At 44.4% G+C, this 21,800-nt stretch overlaps 1 protein-coding gene and 2 long non-coding RNA genes across 6 annotated transcripts; 1 reads left to right on the plus strand and 2 right to left on the minus strand.

The window, feature by feature from the left end:
• Positions 1 to 332: 332 nt before the first annotated feature.
• On the minus strand, positions 333 to 5,708 carry LOC125521650 (uncharacterized). 3 transcript variants are annotated; one of them, XR_007289350.2, is made up of 6 exons: positions 5,575 to 5,708; positions 5,369 to 5,424; positions 5,217 to 5,271; positions 2,197 to 2,525; positions 1,603 to 2,064; positions 333 to 903 (listed from the first exon to the last, which is right to left on the minus strand). It is a non-coding gene; the product is annotated as an uncharacterized LOC125521650 (long non-coding RNA). The 3 variants fall into 3 exon arrangements; XR_007289349.2 differs by having other exon boundaries at positions 334 to 903; positions 2,187 to 2,525; XR_007289351.2 differs by lacking the exon at positions 5,217 to 5,271 and having other exon boundaries at positions 334 to 903; positions 2,187 to 2,525.
• On the plus strand, positions 2,320 to 6,701 carry LOC125521648 (disease resistance protein RGA2-like). 2 transcript variants are annotated; one of them, XR_007289348.2, is made up of 3 exons: positions 2,320 to 2,460; positions 2,704 to 6,464; positions 6,562 to 6,700. XR_007289348.2 is itself a non-coding variant. In XM_048686706.2 (3 exons), the coding sequence occupies exon 2, from the start codon at positions 2,731 to 2,733 to the stop codon at positions 6,400 to 6,402; it is 3,672 nt and encodes a 1,223-aa protein (XP_048542663.1). In that variant the 5' UTR covers positions 2,320 to 2,460; positions 2,704 to 2,730; the 3' UTR covers positions 6,403 to 6,436; positions 6,562 to 6,701. The 2 variants fall into 2 exon arrangements, 1 of the variants encoding a protein (XP_048542663.1); XM_048686706.2 differs by having other exon boundaries at positions 2,704 to 6,436; positions 6,562 to 6,701.
• Positions 6,210 to 8,219, minus strand: LOC147956930 (uncharacterized). Its single transcript, XR_015610049.1, has 3 exons — positions 8,012 to 8,219; positions 6,556 to 7,863; positions 6,210 to 6,429 (listed from the first exon to the last, which is right to left on the minus strand). It is a non-coding gene; the product is annotated as an uncharacterized LOC147956930 (long non-coding RNA).
• Positions 8,220 to 21,800: the final 13,581 nt, after the last annotated feature.

Below are 21,800 nucleotides of genomic sequence, written 5' to 3' on the forward strand. Positions count from 1 at the left end.
TAACATTTACTTTCATTTCTCATTCTAGGCAACGAAGATTCACAACATGGTGAAATTGAAGGAAACGTAGATTCTTTGAAGAAATACGATACAATGGTATCTCATGATTCTTTGAAGAAATATTTGCTTAACCGGTGAAAATCAAATTTGCTACTTCTAAAAATCGTAAATTGGGATCCCATCCGCCTACTAGCTGTTTTGTACGAGCTATGCTTACTGTTTCTACCTTTTGAGAATCGGCGTTGGCAGCATGGTGAGTAAAACCGTCCTGTCCTTGCTACAAGCATGGGATAGCGATGACAATACCACTGTATCACGAACACCGTAAATTTGATCACTGTAAATTTGATCTACACAGTAAATTTGATCTACACAGTACCTCATTGTGTAGTTGCAGAGGAATGCCTATAAAACCCTCAATAAGGTTACAGAGTTTTTTTTTGGAGGAAAAAAAAGGTTACAGAATTCAGCTAACTAATATCTGCATGCTGTTTGCACAGGGAGAATTCCAGTCAGCTGATGTCACAGCAATATTCTCCAGCAATTGACTGAAACAGAGGATGAGATATTTACCCCTAATTTCAATATATAAAAAGATCAACAATACTCTACTAGAACTCGGCCAATTACAAAATGCAAAGCACAGCCAAACAAGCACATCAATCTTCAGTCTGCTCTCCGCTGGAAATCCTACTCTCGAGGTTCAGATAAACTTGGCTTATCAATTCAGCAGGCAGCAACAGCTAGGTAACAGCAGCAGCAGCAGAGCACCCATCCAGCCAGCAACAACAAGCCATCACATCTCAATCTTCGATCTGCTCTCGGTGCCCGGAAAACTTCACTAGATAAGCGCACGGGCAATCCGGCTCCCCAATTTATCCTTGTTCGATTTGACCCCTTTACCTGCAAAACAGAGCAAGCAGACCCAAGTTAGTTACAGAAACTGGGCTGTGTGTGGAAGGATATCACGAAAATAAGCATCATTTCTCATCCTCCAAATCGACCACAGTAGCGCTGGAACTCCCACCGTAACCAGCTGAAGTTCACTACTCCCAAAGTTCTTAATCCAAACCCCAAACAAATGGTAGACACTTTTTTGGTTTACATTTAAAACCAAAAGCACAGCAAGCGACATTCCACAACAAATCAAATAATTTTCTGTTTTCATTTTTAAATTGGTAGCATTGCAGGCTCTACCTTGGCGAATTGACAACCTTACACAATCCATCTTTAGTTTTACTCCAGCTCTATTTTTGCGCTGCAGATGATTTATCTTACACCCCTTTATAATGTTATTTTACTTATGTGCTCCAACAACCTTAAAGTGATATTTGTTTGGTGCTCTAAACTCTAGAGGTAGTACTTAGTGTGCTCAAAATAAATCTCAGGTGGAGATGGGGCATGAAAAGAATTGATGCTGAAACGCCTCTATCATGTTTTTTTTTTTTGCATAACAAAGGTAATAACATTCCCACACATAAGTTCTTCCTAGTTATGAGAACTCTGGTGTTCAATTTGTCCTGGAGCAGCATCCAACAGAAAAAAATGAAGTATGAAATAGATCAAGTTATATAGCAAAAAAAAATGATACGGATCAATTACCAGGTCCACACGTAATGTGCCAGCTCGAAAACAGTGTCTTGCCTATTCCTGCAGAACCATTAGTGACACAATTGAGAAAAGTCTTCACGGCAGATGCATGCATGGCATGCTTCTCTCTTCAATTATTGTCCTATCAACAAGTTGGAAAGTGGTGCGCTGTCCACATTTTTTGATTGGAATCATCTGTAGTAACTGAACATACAGCTCAAATCTTGGATTCCTTGATCTTATCTCCATTTGCCATCGTCCACTCTCCTTCAACCGCAGCCGTCGATAAAACCGATATTTGTTTGGTGATGTAAGCTCTGGAGGTAGACAACAGAGTTTTCACTTGGGCTGCTGTGTCATGAAAAGAATTAATGCAGGAGCGCCTCTTTAGAATTTCTCTTGCAATAACATAGGTGATACATTCCACACAGAAAATTCCTTCCTGGCTGTGCGATTTCTGGTTTTCAATTTGTCCTGGAGCAGTGGCCAACAGAAAAAAAAGTTATAAAGCAAATTAACCAAAATATGATACTGAGGTAGTAATGGCGTACAGATGCAAATAAATGAGGGGGGGGGGGGGGGGGGAGGGGGGGCACCCGTAGGTACATGCATCAGTAGTTCTCTCCACAGGGGGACGCACACCATGATTGTCTCCATATAATTGAGGGGCCACCGGTAGGTACCAGTAAATATACATCTCAGATCTTGGATCCCTTCATCCTAGCTCCATTTGCTTGCATCCTCTCTCCAGCAACCTCCCATTATCAAACCAAGCAGCCCTGAAGCGTGAGAGATCTGCACAGGGCTGGCGACGAACGAGCAGCAGTATCGTTGCTCTTTCACCAAAGATCGAATTTGGGTGTTGTTAAGGTGAATCCTCTCCTCAATCCTTGCCCTGTTTTGCTCTTCATCGGTTGTTCATCTTCTGTTTTTAGCTGTACAGACCATGAAATTTTTATGTATACATATCAAAATGTATATACAAGAGCTACACAAGCTAAGCTAAGCCATGCTTTGTAGCTAGGAGCATAGTGTTTCCTCCATAGGAGGCTTACAAGGTTGTTCGTGTTCTTTCAGTGCTTAATAGCTGTTCTGTTCTTTCATATCCTGCAGTTTCCTATTCATCCGATCTGCAAGATCATGGCAGAGTCGCTGCTTCTCCCTCTAGTGCGCGGCGTGGCTGGGAAGGCCACAGACGCACTCGTCGAGACGGTGACCCGCATGTGTGGCCTCGACGACGACCGCCAAGCGCTCGAGCGGTGTCTACTAGCCGTCGAGTGCAAGCTGGCCAACGCTGAGGAGATGAGCGAGACAAATCCCTATGTCAAGAGCTGGATGAAGGAGCTCAAGTCCGTCGCCTACCAGGCCGACGACGTGCTCGACGACTTCCAGTACGAAGCGCTGCGCCGCCAGTCTAAGATTGGCAAGTCTACTACCCGAAAGGTGCTCAGCTACATCACGCGCCACAGCCCGCTGCTCTTCCGCTTTGAAATGAGCAGGAAACTCAAGAACGTCCTCAAGAAGATCAATAAGTTGGTTAAGGAGATGAACACGTTTGGCTTGGAGAGTTCTGTCCGTAGGGAGGAGCGGCAACATCCTTGGCGGCAGACGCACTCAAAACTGGACGAGACTACCCAGATCTTTGGAAGAGATGATGATAAGGAGGTGGTGGTGAAGTTACTGCTGGACCAGCAGGATCAGCGGAGAGTGCAGGTGCTGCCCATCATTGGGATGGGAGGTCTTGGCAAGACGACTCTTGCTAAGATGGTCTATAATGACCAAGGGGTCCAGCAACATTTCGAGTTGAAGATGTGGCACTGTGTGTCCGACAACTTTGATTTCATTGCTCTCTTGAAATCCATCATTGAGTTGGCTGTAAGTGGAAGATGTGACATGCCTGACACGATTGAGATGTTGCAAAAGAAACTTGAGCAAGTCATTGGCCAAAAAAGGTTTATGCTCGTGCTTGATGATGTGTGGAATGAAGATGAGAGGAACTGGGAGGATGTCCTGAAGCCTCTTTTGTGTTCTGTTGGTGGACCAGGAAGCGTAATTATTGTCACAACTCGAAGCCAGAAAGTGGCCTCTATAATGCAGACCCTTCGACCCCATAAGCTAGCATGTTTGAGTGAACAAGATTCATGGGAATTGTTTGCACAGAAAGCATATAGCAACGGTGTAGAGCAGGAGCAAGCAGAGTTGGTCAGCATTGGCAGACGTATTGTCAACAAATGCGGGGGGCTGCCTCTTGCTCTCAAGACAATGGGTGGATTGCTAAGTTCATATCAACAAGTACAAGAATGGAAGGCGATCGAAGAAAATGATATTGGGGATAGAGTTAGAGGCAAAGATGAGATCATGTCTATATTAAAGTTGAGCTACAAACACCTGTCATCTGAAATGAAGCAATGTTTTACATTTTTAGCAGTTTTCCCCAAGGACTATGTGATAGACAAGGATAGGTTGATCCAACTATGGATGGCAAATGGTTTTATTCAAGAGAAGGGAACAAAGGATTTGACACTAAGAGGAGAATTCATTTTCAATGAGTTGGTTTGGAGGTCCTTCCTCCAAGATAAGCAGGAGTGCACACACTATTATGGTGTAAAAGGATATGTGACTATTAACTGTAAAATGCATGATTTAATGCATGATCTAGCAAAAGATGTCACAGATGAATGTGCAAGTATAGAAGAACTGACTCAGAAGAAATCATTGTTAAAAGATGTTTGTCACATGCAAATGTCAAAGGCTGAATTGGAACAAATCAGTGGGTTGGGCAAAGGCAGAACAAACCTCCGCACTTTGTTAGCTCCTACAGAATCACACAAGGATTTTGAAGAGTTGCTGCAAGTATCGACATCATTAAGAGCATTGCATTGCTCACCTTCTTCAATTGTCATTTGCAAGGCTATAAATGCAAAACATTTACGGTATCTTGACCTCTCTGGGTCTAACATTGCTGCATTGCCAAATTCAATATGCGTGTTGTATAACTTGCAAACATTGAGGCTGATAGATTGCAGGAAGTTGCAGCAGTTACCAGAAGACATGGCAAGACTGAGAAAGCTCATCCATCTTCATCTTTCTGGTTGTGATCGTCTTGAAAGCATGTTTCCAAACTTTGGTCTACTGAACAACCTTCACATATTAACAACATTTGTTGTGGGTACTGGAGATGGCCTTGGGATAGAGCAGCTCAAAGATTTGCAACACCTTAGCAATAGGTTGGAACTGTTCAATTTGAGCAAGATAAAGAGTGGGAGAAATGCAAAAAAAGCCAATCTAGGTCAGAAGAAAAATCTAAGTGAGTTGTTGTTCTCTTGGGACCAAGAAATAGATGATGAGCCTAGAGACGTGGAAGAAGTGCTTCAGTGTTTAGAACCTCATAGTAATATCCAAAAACTGGAGATACGTGGATATCATGGCCTAGAAATATCACAATGGATGAGAAAGCCTCAGATGTTTGACTGCTTGAGAGAACTTGAAATATCTGATTGCCCAAAATGCAAGAGTATCCCTTTAATATGGCTCTCGGTCTCTCTAGAAATTTTGGTCTTACAGAAAATGGATAACCTGACAACATTATGTAATAACATTGATGTGGAAGCTGGAGGATGCATTACCCCTCTGCAAATTTTCCCAAGGTTGAAGAAGATGAGGTTGATTGAATTACAAAGCCTGGAGAAATGGGCAGAAAATAGTGTAGGAGAGCCTCAGATGTTTAACTGTTTGGAAGAACTTGAAATGTCCGACTGCCCAAGATGCGAGAGTATACCTGTCGTATGGTCATCGGTCTCTCTGGAGATTTTGTGCTTGGAGAAGATGGATAACCTGAAAACATTATGTAATAACCTTGATGTCAAAGCCAGAGGATGCATTACCCCTATGCAAATTTTCCCTAGGTTGAAGAAGATGAGATTAATCGAGTTAGGAAGCCTGGAGATATGGGCAGAAAATAGTGTGGGAGAGCGTAGTGATAACCTGCTAACATTCCCGGTGCTTGAAGAGCTAGAGATCAAAAATTGCCCCAAGCTTGCAAGCATTCCAGTGATCCCCGTTGTTAGCAACTTGAGAATAGTTGGGGTTCACAGTACTGCAGTCGGTTCAGTTTTTATGAGCATCCGTTTAGGCTCCTGGCCATTTCTCGCCAGCTTAACTCTTTGGTCTCCGGAAGACATACCCATGTTGCCTCTAAACACCCAGCAAGGCCAAAGTCAAAGACCTCTTGAAAAACTTAAGCGTCTGACTCTAGAAGGGCCCAACAGCTTGGTCAGAAGCTCCGGATTGTCCAGTTTACACCTTATAATTTGGAAATGCTTTCAGTTCGTGGAACAACTGAGGTTTATTGGATGCAGCGATCTTGTCCGCTGGCCATCAGAGGAGCTCCGGTGCTTGGAACACCTCCGTGTTCTGTGGATCTATCATTGTGACAACCTGGAGGGGAACACTTCATCGTCTGATGAGGAGACCCTTCCGCTCTCCTTAGAGCATTTGATGATTCGGGGCTGCAAAAGTCTAGCCAAGCTGCCTTGGAACCTCGGAAATCTGACCAAGCTGAAGAGTCTCGATGTGTCTGGCTGCAGTGGCCTGAAAGCTCTCTCTAATGGGATGTGTGGCCTCACTTCTCTTAGGAAATTGTTGATTTTGGGTTGTCCAGCTTTGGAGGTATTGCCGCATGGTCTCCTGGAGCGGTTGCCAGCCCTCGAAGAATTAAAGATAGATGATTGCCCCAGGTTGGGAAGACGATGCAGAGAAGGTGGGGAGTATTTCCACTTGCTCTCCTCTGTCCCAAGTAAATATATTTTGTGATGACGGCGTCATGAAAATCCAGAAGAGCTGCGAAGTAAGTCAGCATACGCGTGAGTCCCATGGTAAATAATGAATCTCCGTTCTATCTAAACAAATGTTTCTCAAATCAAATTCTGTAATAACATGGGATGCTAACGTGATGAATCGATGTACCTGCAGCTGCAGGTGGGAATCTCCGAAAACCTCCACACCATGAAGGAGACAATGGTCGATCCGCCGTCCATCTCGGCAGGGCGCAGATGGGAAGAGAGGAAGGTTCCGCGGCTTGATGCAGCCGCCGTACTGCTTGGCAGAGCGCACGCCTGGAACGGCGGCGGCGTGTAGGAGAGGGGGCGAGATTTGGCTGCCCTACGCAGTGGGCAGCATCCGAGGTCCCGATGGACCAACTAGCAGAAGCAGAGAGTTGGTGTCGGTGGGTTGGAAGCCCCCTGGAATGGGATTAGCGGGCCCAATTGTCATTACTTCTCTCTCTTTGCGGAGGCCCGAAGTAGTAGTATTGTGCGGCTTGGCTTGATAGTGCGGCTTGGCTTGATAGTTATCCCTGGGAAGTAGTAGTAGCTCCTGCCATGTTCTATAACCACATGGCGCATACCCAATTTCCATGCCAAACAAAGGGCTTCTTTTCTTGCCACAAAACATTAGTCATTGCAAAGAATTTATTTTTGCCTTCCGTCACGTAGATTCTTTTGAACTGCTTCCGGGTCCAATCTATGTGTCATCATTGCAGTTTTTTCTGTGTAGATAATGGGTCTGTGCTGTAACAACAAGTCTTCTATCCAGGCAGATGAACTTAACAAAGCAATTAATGGCACCAATAATGTGAATTCCTGTCTGCCCCACCTTTGAGACCCTAACATGAAGTATCCTAGTACTGATGCTGCTGCTACAGACTAGAGCAGATTTATTCATCTGTTGTCCACAACTAATCATCACCAAATTCACCATTCCGTGGAATCAATGATAGCGTCAGTAATTCCTGCCTGCCTGCCTGCCTGATTGGAAGTGTTCACTGGAATGCAAACACACTGATTATGTCCTGGATCATCAAAGCGTGGCTATGTCTATGTATGCGTCGGCGAGCATCTTGTCGAGCCGGACCTGAGCTTGTGTGATGAGGTGCCTCTGCTCAATTCCTCGTCAAATCTCTGCGCTCAAGGAGACAAGAAGATGCAGCAGAGGGTGGGTCGAAGCCTGACTATAACTGAGATGCGTATGTGCGGGGAGTTCTGAATGTTGTTGCTTCGTCTCCTGTAACTGCTTTAGTGTTAAGCTTTTGACTGGGCTTTCAAGACAATGGCTGGGGCTCCAGAGGAACACGAATTCTGATGCCACCGTCTGATACTGCACATCCGTAAAGACCATGAACGACTCGGTGTTTCAGGTAACCAAAACTTGTAACCACAGCCATATAATCAAATTGCTGGAGGGAAATCAACTGAGCCTCATTAGTGCTCTGGTTTCCTGCATAAATAAATAGTAATAAATACTGAAATCGCTTAAACGACATCGACACTGCTGGTTAATCTGAAGCAAGCCACGAAAGAAATGGTTGGGTGCATCAGATTCGGCGGAAGATAACATGGATTGCTCACGCGATGGCTCCATGTACCTGCAGGTCCGGATTTCTGAAAGCCTCCGCGGCATGAAGGATAGGAAGGAAGCAGCTGTAGTGAATGGGCTGTAAGAGGAAGCTTCGCTACTCCCGTCCGCCCCCCATTTTGCTGCAGTGCGCGGCGAGACCTAGGGGGGCAACGGCCGTCCTACCCACCAGAGCGCACGCCGTGAGGGTGGGGTGGGGTGGGCGGCGGTGGTTCCACGGTGGAGCTAGAAAGATGGATGATGGATGGACGCCGTGGGCAGAGGCCCAATGGACACCAGCAGAGGAGAGGTGGGCTGGGCTGGGTCTTTACTTGTAGCGTTTACCCATTTTTGCAGAAAAAAAAACTATTGTCCTTCCATTTGGTTTACGGATATGAACGTTTGATTCTTGGGTGTATATACACCCTATATGCAAGAAGATAGTAATTAAAAATAAAAATAAATGATTTTGAAAAATAAATAAAGTTGAACTTCTATTGTACTTGCAAAAAACAATCCACAAAGAATAAACTCCTGTTGACTTCAGGGAAAAAAGTTAAAAATTTAAGGTCAAATAGGTGTGAAAAGTAACTTGTATATAGAAATATATTTTTTTGCCCAGAAGCCAATGGAAGTTTTTCCTTTGCGAAAATATATATACTAGTGCAAAAAAAAAGTCAAGTTTATTAAAAAAATCTATAATTTTTTGTCTTCTTTTGCAAAAAAATTCCCATATATACACCCATGAACCAAGGGGCATTTCCCTTTGGAATACGGACTATCCACAAAAAATGGTTAGCATTATGTGCCTAAGAAATAACTTTTTGCAAGTATTTTTTAAGGTCTACTCTATTTGTAAGTCTTAACTAGCCCTCCGTCCCAAAATAAATGCCTTAACTTTATACTCGCTCTAGTATAAAATTATAGGTTGGAACACTTATTTCGAGACGGAGGGATTATAATATAAGAAACACTTCCAGACCTTCAATATATTTACTTTCCTGTCAATATTAATAGCATTTCATTTTTCAAAAGCCAGAAGAAGTATTACATACATGAGTCCCTGAAGATGAAATAAAGGTCTCCCCGCCTAGCCCCCATTTCAGTGGTGCGTTTAGCATCGTTGGTGTGTGTGTGGAGGTGTGTCTCCAGCGGATCTGTCTTTGGTGGATTTGCTCTAATTTGGCCATCCTTCGTCTATGTTCATGTGTCTTCTAGTTGGATCCTTCTGATCTATGATACTCTTTATCGACGCCGGTTGCTGTTCTGGTGCGTTGGTTCTATGGGGTCTTAGCACAATGAATTCCTGACTGTCTATTACAACAAGTTTTGACAGGCTCCGGAGAGATAGGGGTGATGACAGCGGCGTGCCTTCGGCTCAATTCAGTGCTTGTAGTCGTTGCTAGGTAGTCTACGGATCTGGATGTAATTTTTATTATTTTTGGTTTTCGTTGTACTATCATAATTGAATATGAATAGATCAAAAGTCTTTCCCGCAAAAAGAACATAAGCTAGTTATGCGGATCGAAAATACTACACACACACACGGTGATTCCTTGTACAAAATTCACACGATGCAACATCCACTGGTCGCTGCACTTTCAGTCCACCTCACCGATGGTTTGGTCTACTACACCATGCAAAATTCGTCCGAAAAATATCGTCTGTATAACGCTACTCTATGCGGATTAGCTTGATAGTGCTCTTGGAAATTTGAAGTAAACAATGTGCCAGCTGTCCAATGGGATTGTTTGAACTTCAAAAATGTTCTCTCGGCCATGACAAAAACAAATATTTTGAATTAAGATTCTGATTTAGTGGCAGTTCAAATGACCTGCAGTTCATTTGTTAGAATATAGCTGGATCATTTATACCTGTGATGAAGAACCCACTCTGGGAAAATAGTTCCTTATGAACCACTCCTGATTCCAGTGTTGGTGTACAACAATGGTCTTACCAGGCTAAACTTTTCGTACGACACATGACACAAGCTCAAATGATTTTGCGACTAAAAAAATAACATATGAGCGATCGTTCATTGTAAAAGCAGAATGTTGTGAGTATATTCGATTGCTAAGTTATTTTAAAAAAGTTGGGATAGAAATATGATGCCATCAATCTAGTAATGTGATATCCATTGCCACTTTATCGAAAAATTACCAAGATTTATAATGCACTCTCAATATTGACGTGGCTTGAGAAGTGAAAATGTTCGGAAGTTTCATATGTTCAATCCTTTTTTTCATCCCTAGGTTCTGAATTCACAGTTTAGGAATATGTTTTTTTATCACGTCAATGTTTTTGTTACTAAAACTTAGAAATAGAATTGATTGACGTGTTTTTCCTACATAAATAAATAGTGCAGCATTACCTCTCTAGGAAAACGTTTTTTGAGAAAGAAAAACTTTAGTATTAGCATATCTATACCTTTCTTGTCAGTAGATCGGATGACGACGGCGCTTTGGTGTCGTTTCCCTCTTGGGGGCGTCATTTTTTGAGGTGTACACGGGCTCGAGGGACCAGTGGACGGCTTCTTTGGTGGAGCGGTGCTTCATCTTACTCATCGATGGCGGCGGATCTCGGCGGCGTGGCCCAGTGGAGACTCGGCGTCCGATGCGCGGAGATGGACTCGTGCAGGAGGAGGACGCTGTCTGGCGTCATGGTGGCGTCGATGGCAGAGAGGCCTGGCAAGGTCGATGCGTTAGTTTCTGCTCTGAAGATGGATTGGTTGAAGATGGCGGCGACGACACATGAGAGTGCGTCGGACCGGTTTGTACCCCAAACTCAGTATGTGGCTCGGTTGGGGCCTCCAGATTTAGAAGTTAGGCTTTGGTGCGATATCTATTTGGTATTAGGCTCGGACTATCGGCACCCTTTCATCAGGTGGATAGGAGCAGCGACAGTTGTTGCTAGGATGGTGGCTTCAGACTACCTGATGTACTACTTTGTAAGGTCCTTATGAATAATTAATAAAATGGCTGCATGCATCGCCCAAATGCAGATGCAGAGGCTGGGGTAATCGTCCTTTTCAAAATAAAAAAAAATATCTATACCTTTCTAATTCATGCATCATTAATCATTTTATATGTTTTAAATGATAAAAAAATTATTTGACTGTGCCTTTGTATGCTTTTTGCATCTTGCGGAGCTCCTACAAGTACATGGGTTGTTGCAAGGCTGGATAACATGGGAATAATTAAACCTGAAAGCACAGATTCCATGGCCTTTATAATCGTACCTTCTTTTGTATGTGTAGATAATTAGAGTGGTGTTCAATAAAATAATATCTTCCTTTCGGCCCGAATTTCTATTTCCAAAGCAAAGAAATTTATTCCCCCACGAAAAAATAAGAATTTTTGTTCCGCACAACAGCAACCTCGTACGGTGATTGATGGATCCAATTCATATAATCTGCATAACGATTAGTGGCAACAACAGTCTAATATTGTGTCTCCTCCTTCCTTGTGTTGGAATCTTTGAGAGCATGACATGATAAAGCGTCAGTGCAGACTAAGCAGATCCATTCATGATTTTGCAATGCTATGTTGTCTAGAATTTCCTTAAGCTTGTCATCATCATCTATTTCTTCCATTCCTTCTATACCTAGCCCAGGATCCCTGACATAGTACATGTAATCTTTAAATCCATAACCTTCTGTTTCTATCAGTGCTACTAGGTTGTAAAATGTTATGTCTGACATCATCATAGATCTCTCAATATTGTCTCTGTCATGGAAATGCATCCTCAATTCCCAAACCTCATCATCCAGACTGCAAATAATATAAAATACATAGCAGTATAAGTGCTTAATTATAACTGAATAACACTAATGAAACAACTCATGTCAGTGCACTAATACAATCCTTTGTCACTTATAAAGCAGATAACAGGATAACTCATTTAACAGTGAACCTAACCAAATGTCTAACTTCACTCCAATTAACAGTGTACCTAAAATAAACCGAATAACAAAGCACAAACATGCATTTTTCTAAGTTAATAATATGATAATCATATACTATACCAGGATAACTTTGCTGCTCGTTTATAAAATCAACTAAATCAGCTTATTTGTCAACTAATCTAAAAATGTCAACCCTAGGGCACAGGACAAACAAATCATAGAATCTGAACTAATCTAAATTATGTCAACCCTAGAGCACATGACAACAAATCCACAACATCTACTCCATCTGATAGGATAGAGCAATATGAACCCTAACCATAGAGTACACTAGCAACAGAATTGAATGGGAGTACTCATTGAATGGAGAACGGGAAGGGGAAGAGCAAAGAAAAGTGGATCTCACTATACGCCGCCGTAGGATGACCCGATGTGTTGGCTTCCCGTCGGATTGGCCTTCACGGCCGCGGCGAATGCTCTCGCCGCCCGGTATTCCATCGAATACTGCGGGTCCTCCTCCTCTGATTCCTCCGTCGGCTTGCTAGGGTTCGAGCTCCCGCAAAGCTCGCCTGGATCCACTGCGGGTCCTCCTCCGCTGCCGGGCGGAGCGCCGCCACTAGCAACTCCACCTTTCACCGGGCTACGCATCTCTGCAGTGCGAGGGGCAAGGGGGCGACGGCGGCAGGAGCGAGGGGGAGGGGGCGACGGCGGCGGGAGCGAGGGGGAGGGGGCGGCGGCGGCGGGAGCGAGGGGGAGGGGGTGACGGCGGCGGGAGCGAGGGGGGGGGGAAGAAGAATGGGGAAACAGAGACGAATGCGTGGATGACTAAAGACGAGACCTAACGCGTCGTCTAACGCCGTCTGCCGGCTGTCGGGACGGCCTGGAGTGCCACGTAGGCGAAAAACGGGCCCCAGTTGTCATAAACTCACTTAACACAGCCCGATCAACCGATCAGTGGTTGTTGCAAAAGAATTACGCTAGATGTGGTGCTGTCTGCAGCGAATCTGTATCCTAGTGTTTTTCGCAAACCTAGCCCTCAAAGTGGTGGTTTTATGCAATTTACTCCAACTTCCACCGGTCGCTGCACTTTCAGTCCACCTCACCGACTGTTCAATCTGCTACACCGTGCAAAATTCGTCCGAGAAATGTCGTGTGTATAGCACTGCTCTATGCAGATTAGGTTGATAGTGTTCTTGGGAAATTGAAGTAAACAATGTGCCAACTTTCCGATGGGATTGTTTGAACTGCAAAAATGTTCTCTCGGCCACGAGCCCATGACAACAACAAATATTCGGAATTTAAGATTCTGATTTAGTGGAAGTTCAAATGACCTGCAGTTCATTTGTTATAATATAGCTGGATACTTATACCTCTGTGAAGAAAAACTCACTCTGGGAAAATAGTTTCTTATGAACTACTCCTGATTCCAATGTATGTGTACAACAATGGTCTTACAAGGCTGAACTTTTCATACGACACATGACACAAAATCAAATGATTTTGTGAGTGAAAGCATAACATTTTCTTTGACTTGAACTTCATGTGCAAGATTTCTTGCATACAACGTGGGTTGCATCCAAACGATCATTCACTGTAAAATCAGAATGTTGTGTGATTGCTAAGTTATTTTCAGAAATATCGAGATAGAAATATGATGCCATCAATCTATGTAATGTGAAATCAATTACCAAAATTTATAATGTACTCTCGCTGAGTAATGTATTTGCATGACAAAAGAGCTTATACTGACGTGGCTTGAGAAGTGAACATATATGGAAGTGTCATATGCTCAATCCTTTTTTTCATCCCTAGGTTCTGAATTCGCAGTTTAGGAATATGTTTTTATCACGTCGATGTTTTCGTTACTAAAACTTAGAAATAGAATTGATTGACGTGTTTTTTCTACATAAGTAAACAGTCCAGCACTACCTCTCTAGGAAAACTTTAGTACTTAGCATATCTATACCTTTCTAATTCATGCATCATTAATCATTTTATATGTTTTAAATGATAAAAATAAATATTGGAGTGTGCCTTTGTATGCTTTTTGCACCTTGTGGGGCTCCTACGAGGACATGGGTTGTTTCAAGGCTGGATAACATGGGAATAATTAGACCTGAAAGCACGGATTCCATGGCCTTTATAATTGCACCTTCTTTTGTGTGTGTAGATAATTAGAGTGGTGTTCAACAAAATCTTCGTTTCAGCCTGAATTTTTATTATTTCCAAAGCAAAGAATTTTTATTCGCCCGCAAAAAAAAAGAATTTTTCTTCCGCTCAACAGCAACCTCGTACGGTGATTAGATGGACCCAATTCATATAATCTGCATAACAATTAGTGGCAACAACAGTCTGATCTTGTGTCTGCTCCTTCCTTGAGTTGGAATCTTTGAGAGCATGACATGATGAAGCATCCTACCACCACGACTACTACAGAGTGCAGACTAAGCAGATCCATTCATCTGTTGTCCACAACTAATCATCACAAACTCGATCCATGTAAGCCGGATTTGAAATTCCAAACGTACTTCTGGTCACACACAGGCCACAGCTTGCATTGGATAGAGACAGATATGTGTAGACGGATCAGAGTTGTGCCCTGCTGAAAACAAAGGTGTGGGCCTTGACTGACGTATGGGCCATTATGTCATGGTAAGGCTTGTGGCTTTTCAAGAGAGCCGAACGAACATGCACGTAGGCGGCATGTGAACGGAACGAACAAGCGACAGAGAAGTAAATTTTAGTCCCACATGGCTTAGCTTAATGTAACCACCCCAATTCATAAGCGCACGAGGCTGTTTAGGAGGCGTGCTAAAAAGTAAGCACATCCACCCTAACCTATGCGGTCTGCACATCTAGCAACCTCAAATGGATATTGAAATTTTATTCTTGTAGCGTATTACACGTACGCTTGGTTAATATTTTTTTCTTAAGTTTTTGTAAAAAAAGTTTTAAATAACCTCAAAGGGTTTTTATTTATGACTTACGTGTACGCCTGGTAAACAGTTCCTTTTATGTCAGTATGCCGGCTAAACAATTCCTTTTATGTCATACACCTGGTAAATAATTCCTTTATTTCATTTCTCGTAAACTTGTATTTTAAACCTCAAACCTTATATGGTATCTACTAGGTAAATGACCATTCTTTGCAATGGGGAATACGTATTATAATGGTACAACATCAATCATGTTGAATATATGTGGTTAGGATCCTTACACGCATCGCAGTAGATCTCGTTTCCTCAACCCTCGCAACCAACCTGTCCGTCTCCTTTACCTAGTCGGCCACCGGCGCTTGTTATTCTGTTCCCCCCGTCGGTTGCGCCTTGCCTAGCCATGGAGATGAAGGAAATATGCCCTAGAGGCAATAATAAAGTTGTTATTTATATTTCCTTATATCATGATAAATGTTTATTATTCATGCTAGAATTGTATTAACCGGAAACTTAGTACATATGTGAATTCATAGACAAACAGAGTGTCCCTAGTATGCCTCTACTTGACTATCTCGTTAATCAAAGATGGTTATGTTTCTTGACCATAGACATGTGTTATCATTTGATGAACGGGATCACACTATTAGAGAATGATGTGATGGACAGGACCCATCCGTTAGCTTAGCATAATAATCATTTAGTTTTATTGCTATTGCTTTCTTCATGACTTATACATGTTCCTCTGACTATGAGATTATGCAACTCCCGAGTACCGGAGGAACACCTTGTGTGCTGTCAAACATCACAACGTAACTGGGTGATTATAAAGATGCTCTACAAGTGTCTTCAAAGGTGTTTGTTGAGTTGGCATAGATCAAGATTAGGATTTGTCACTCCGTGTATCGGAGAGGTATCTCTGGGCCCTCCCGGTAATGCACATCACTATAAGCCTTGCAAGCAAGCGACTAATTAGTTAGTTGTGAGATGATGCATTACGGGACGAGTAAAGAGACTTGCTAGTAACGAGATTGAACTAGGTGTGATGATACCAACGATCGAGTCTCGGGCAAGTAACATACCGATGACAAAGGGAACAACGTATGTTGTTATGCGGTTTGACCGATAAAGATCTTCGTAGAATATGTAGGAGCCAATATGAGCATCTAGGTTCCGCTATTGGTTATTGATCGAGGATGTGTCTCGGTCATGTCTACATAGTTCTCGAACCCGTAGCGTCCGCATGCTTAACGTTCGATGACGATTTGTATTATGAGTTATGTGATTTGACGACTGAAGATTGTTGGGAGTCCCGGATGATATCACAGACATGACGAGGAGTCTCGAAATGGTCAAGAGGTAAAGATTGATATATTGGAAGGTTATATTCGGACACCGGAATGGTTCCGAAGTGATTCGGGTATTTTTCGGAGTACCAGGAGGTTACCGGAACCCCCCGGGAAAGTATTGGGCCTTAGTGGGCTTTAGTGGAGAAGAGGAGGCAGGCCAAGGGGAGGTGGCGCCCCCCCCCATGGAGTCCGAATTGGACTAGGGGAGGGGGGGGTGCCCCCCTTGCCCTTTCCTACTCCCTCTCTCTTTCCCTCTTTCCCTCTCTCCTACTCCGGAAATGAAAGCGGGATCCTACTAGGACTTGGGAGTCCTAGTAGGACTCCCCACACTTGGCGCGCCCCTAGGGGGGCGGCTTCTCTCCCTCCCTCCTTTATATACGGAGGCGGGGGGGGGGCACCCCAAAGCACAACAGACAATCTCTTAGCCGTGTGCGGTGCCCTCCTCCACAGTTTAACACCTTGGTCATATCGTCGTAGTGCTTAGGCGAAGCCCTGCGCCGGTAACTTTATCATCACCATCGCCACGCCGTTGTGCCGACGAAACTATCCCTCGTCCTCTACTGGATCAAGAGCTCGAGGGACGTCATCGTGCTGAACGTGTGCTGAACACGGAGGTGCCGTACGTTTGGTACTTGGGTCGGTTGGATTGTGAAGACGTTCGACTACATCAACCGCATTACTAAACGCTTCCGCTTTCGGTCTACGAGGGTACGTGGACACACTCTCCCCTCTCATTGCTATGCATCTCCTAGATAGATCTTGCGTGATCGTAGGAATTTTTTTGAATTCCTATGTTCCCCAACAGGAGGTGTGGTGGATCCCAGCCTTTGCCGACTGGAGGGCTTCGTTTTTGGATGTTTTTATGAGTTTCCTTAAGGTTTGTGTCCTGCTCAGAAAGACGATACGACGGCGGCTCTCTGGAGATGGAATAAGGTTCTCCTCGTCTATCCCCCGTTCTAGCGGTGCTTCTAGCTAGCATCGTTGGAGGGTGTGTGTGGAGGTTTGTCTCCGCCGAATCTCATAGGATTAGGTTGGCGTTTGACTTCGATGGATCCATGTTGATCGGGTCTTCTTTCGTCAGTGATCGTGTGTCTATAGGTTGGATCATTCCGATCTATCTTTCTCTTCATCGATGGCGGTTGCTAGCGGTGCTCTGGTCCTATAGGCCCTTGGCACGACGACCTCCCGGCTGTCTAATACAACAATATTTGCACGGCTCCGGTGAGGGAGCACTGATGATGGCGGCACGCCTTCGGCTCGCTCTAGTGCTTATAGTCGCACTAGTAGAAAAGGGGGCAAAGGTTTAGGCCGGGTATGCCCATTAGTCCCGGTTCAGAGTAGAACCGGGACCAATGGGTGCATTGGACCCGGTTCGTGAGCCCAGGGGGCCGGCCGGGCCACGTGGGCCATTGGTCCTGGTTCGTCTGGACCTTTTGGTCCTGGTTTGTGGGACGAACCGGGACCAATGGTCCTGGCTCTTGGCCCACCACCATTGGCCCCGGTTAGAGGCACGAACTGGGACGAAAGGCCCCCCTTTAGTCCCGGTTCATGCCACCAACCGGGTCCAATGGTGGTGCCTATATATACCCCCTCGCGCAAGAGCAGAGCACACTGCTCTGTTTTTTCTGGACGAGGGGGGAGAGGGCTTGGTGGTGCTCTAGCTCACCTCCTATGCACACAAGGTGTTCGATGGAATGCCCGAGCCACACTACTTAAGCTTTCTCCTCTACAAGCTCGACCTCCAAGCTTCATTTTCCTCAATATTTGTCTAGGTTTAGCGGTCCGTCACGCCCCGCCCCCGTCTTCACCGCCGTCGATCACCCGCGCCGATCTCATCACCAGCACCACCGTGGTGAGCCTCTTGTTCTTATCTTCTTTCTGAAAGGAAAAATATTCTTACTTGTATGTTTAGATAGATACTTGTATCATTTTCTTACTTTTATTATTGCATCTTATATAGTGCGATGGTTTTGGTATCTGCCCCCGTCGGCCCTCGTCCTGTCTATGATTCGGATGTGGTATATATTATCTTTATAACTATTGGTTCATTTATTGTTTATGACAATTATGCCGACCAACGTGACATAGATTTTATTTATCTAGGAAGTGGTTGAACCGGAAATTCCAACCGACCCTATTGTTGAGAGGTTAAATTTAGTTGAAGAAGAAAACAATTTCTTGAAGGAAAAAATAAAAAAAATTGAGGAGGAGAAGATGATATTGGAGTTGCATGTTGCGGATGTGGTCGATGATCACAAGATCAAGATGGATGCAATGCGCTTGAAGATTAGAAAGATTAGAAAATATGCCATTCATACCGAGGCTTGGTATCATTATGCCGTTGGATCAATTGTTACCTTGGTTGCGATTATGATCGCGTTTGTTTTCGCATTGAAATGTTTTACATAGTTTCAATGTATGGTTTAATTAATTAGATGCTCTGGAGAGCTATATGTTGTTAGATGAGAACTATGTACTTTGGTTTTAATGTGATGACGAACTTCTATTAATTTGGTCACTTAATTATCTATTCATGATGTTCTGTAATGGTTTTGACACACTTAATTATATATAACGCACGCAGATGAACCGACAATAGATGTACGGTGACAGACACACCTCCGAGTACATTAAGGGCGTGCATGAATTTCTCGAAGCGGCTGAGGCAAACAAGCAGAATGGTTTTATGTGTTGTCCATGCCCTAATTGTGGGAATACGAAGTCTTACTCTGACCGAAAAATCCTTCACACTCACCTGCTTTACAAGGGTTTCATGCCACACTATAATGTTTGGACAAGGCACGGAGAAATAGGGGTTATGATGGAAGACGGCGAAGAAGAGGAGTACGATGACAACTATGTGCCCCCTGAATACGGTGATGCTGCAACGGGGGGAGCTGGTGAAGATCAAGAGGAACCAGACGATGTGCCCAATGATGCTGCAACGGGTGAAGCTGCTGAAGATCAAGAGGAACCAGACGATGTGCCCGATGATGATGATCTCCGCCGGGTCATTGTCGATGTAAGGACGCAATGCGAAAGTCAAAAGGAAAAGCTGAAATTCGATCGCATGTTAGAGGATCACAAAAAAGGGTTGTACCCCAATTGCGAAGATGGCAACACAAAGCTCGGTACCATACTGGAATTGCTGCAGTGGAAGGCAGAGAATGCTGTGCCTGACAAAGGATTTGAGAAGCTACTGAAAATATTGAAGAAGAAGCTTCCAAAGGATAACGAATTGCCCGACAGTACATACGCAGCAAAGAAGGTCGTATGCCCTCTAGGATTGGAGGTGCAGAAGATACATGCATGCCCTAATGACTGCATCCTCTACCGCGGTGCATACAAGGATCTGAACGCATGCCCGGTATGCGGTGCATTGCGGTATAAGATCAGACGAGATGACCCTGGTGATGTTGACGGCGAGCCCCCCAGGAAGAGGGTTCCTGCGAAGGTGATGTGGTATGCTCCTATAATACCGCGGTTGAAACGTCTGTTCAGAAACGGAGAGCATGCCAAGTTGATGCAATGGCACAGTGAGGACCGTAAGAAAGACGGGAAGTTGAGAGCACCCGCTGACGGGTCACAGTGGAGAAAAATCGAGAGAAAGTACTGGGATGAGTTTGCAAAGGACCCAAGGAACGTATGGTTTGCTTTAAGCGCGGATGGCATTAATCCTTTCGGAGAGCAGAGCAGCAATCACAGCACCTGGCCCGTGACTCTATCTATGTATGTATAACCTTCCTCCTTGGATGTGCATGAAGCGAAAGTTCATTATGATACCAGTTCTCATCCAAGGCCCTAAGCAACCCGGCAACGACATTGATGTGTACCTAAGGCCATTAGTTGAAGAACTTTTACAGCTGTGGAATGGAAACGGTGTACGTACGTGGGATGAGCACAAACAAGAGGAATTTAACCTAAAGGCGTTGCTGTTCGTGACCATCAACGATTGGCCCGCTCTCAGTAACCTTTCAGGACAGACAAACAAGGGATACCACGCATGCACGCACTGTTTGGATGACACCGAAAGTATATACCTGGACAGATGCAGGAAGAATGTGTACATGGGCCATCGTCAATTTCTCCCGACCAACCATCAATGTCGAAAGAAAGGCAAGCATTTCAAAGGCGAGGCAGATCACCGGAAGAAGCCCGCCATGCGTACTGGTGATCACGTACTTGCTATGGTCAATGATTTACACGTAATCTTTGGAAAGGGTCCCGGCGGACTAGCTGTTCCGAATGACGCTGAGGGACGCGCACCCATGTGGAAGAAGAAATCTATATTCTTCGACCTACCCTACTGGAAAGAGCTAGAGGTCCGCTCTTCAATCGACGTGATGCATGTGACGAAGAACCTTTGCGTGAACCTGTTAGGCTTCTTGGGCGTGTATGGGAAGACAAAAGATACACCTGAGGCACGGGAGGACCTGCAACGTTTGCACGAAAAAGACGGCATGCCTCCGAAGCAGTATGAAGGTCCTGCCAGCTACGCTCTTACGAAAGAAGAGAAATAAATTTTCTTTGAATGCCTGCTCATTATGAAGGTCCCGGCTGGCTTCTCGTCGAATATAAATGGAATAATAAATATGCCAGAGAAAAAGTTCCAGAACCTAAAGTCTCATGACTGCCACGTGATTATGACGCAACTGCTTCCGGTTGCATTGAGGGGGCTTCTACCGGAAAACGTCCGATTAGCCATTGTGAAGCTATGTGCATTCCTCAATGCAATCTCTCAGAAGGTGATCGATCCAGAAATCATACCAAGGCTAAGGAGTGATGTGGCGCAATGTCTTGTCAGTTTGGAGCTGGTGTTCCCACCATCCTTCTTCAATATCATGACGCACGTCCTAGTTCATCTAGTCGACGAGATTGTCATTCTAGGGCCCGTATTTCTACACAATATGTTCCCCTTTGAGAGGTTCATGGGAGTCCTAAAGAAATATGTCCGTAACCACGCTAGGCCAGAAGGAAGCATCTCCATGGGCCATCAAACAGAGGATGTCATCGGGTTTTGTGTTGACTTCATTCCTGGCCTTAAGAAGATAGGTCTCCCTAAATCGCGGTATGAGGGGAGACTGACCGGAAAAGGCACACTAGGAGCGGACTCAATAATATGTAGGGACGGGCATTCTTGGTCTAAAGCACACTACACAGTTTTATAGAACTCTACCTTGGTGACCCTGTATGTCGATGAACACAAGAACAGTCTGCGCTCCAAACACCCGGAGCAGTGCTACGACTGGATTACATGTGAACACATCAGGACTTTCAGCAGTTGGTTGGAAACACGTCTCAGAGATGACAACACTGTTTGTGATGAGCTGTACTTGTTGTCCAGGGGACCATCTTTGACTGTATTGATTTACAAAGGATACGAGATAAATGGGAATACATTTTACACGATTGACCAAGATCAAAAGAGCACCAACCAAAACAGCGGTGTCCGCTTTGATGCAGCAACCGAGAAGGGAAAGGACACATATTATGGTTATATAGTGGACATATGGGAACTTGACTACGGACATGATTTTAAGGTCCCTTTGTTTAAGTGCAAATGGGTCAATCTGTCAGGAGGCGGGGTACAGGTAGACCCACAGTACGGAATGACAACAGTGGATCTGAAAAATC

The sequence above is a fragment of the Triticum urartu genome, chromosome 7A (genome assembly GCF_056163025.1).
Source record: "Triticum urartu cultivar PI428250 chromosome 7A, HENAU_Tu73, whole genome shotgun sequence".
Taxonomy (NCBI): Eukaryota; Viridiplantae; Streptophyta; class Magnoliopsida; order Poales; family Poaceae; genus Triticum; species Triticum urartu.

Bases quoted from the DNA above. Each gene is read 5' to 3' on its own strand.
- LOC125521648 (XM_048686706.2), top strand. From the start codon at position 2,731: ATGGCAGAGTCGCTGCTTCTCCCTCTAGTGCGCGGCGTGGCTGGGAAG.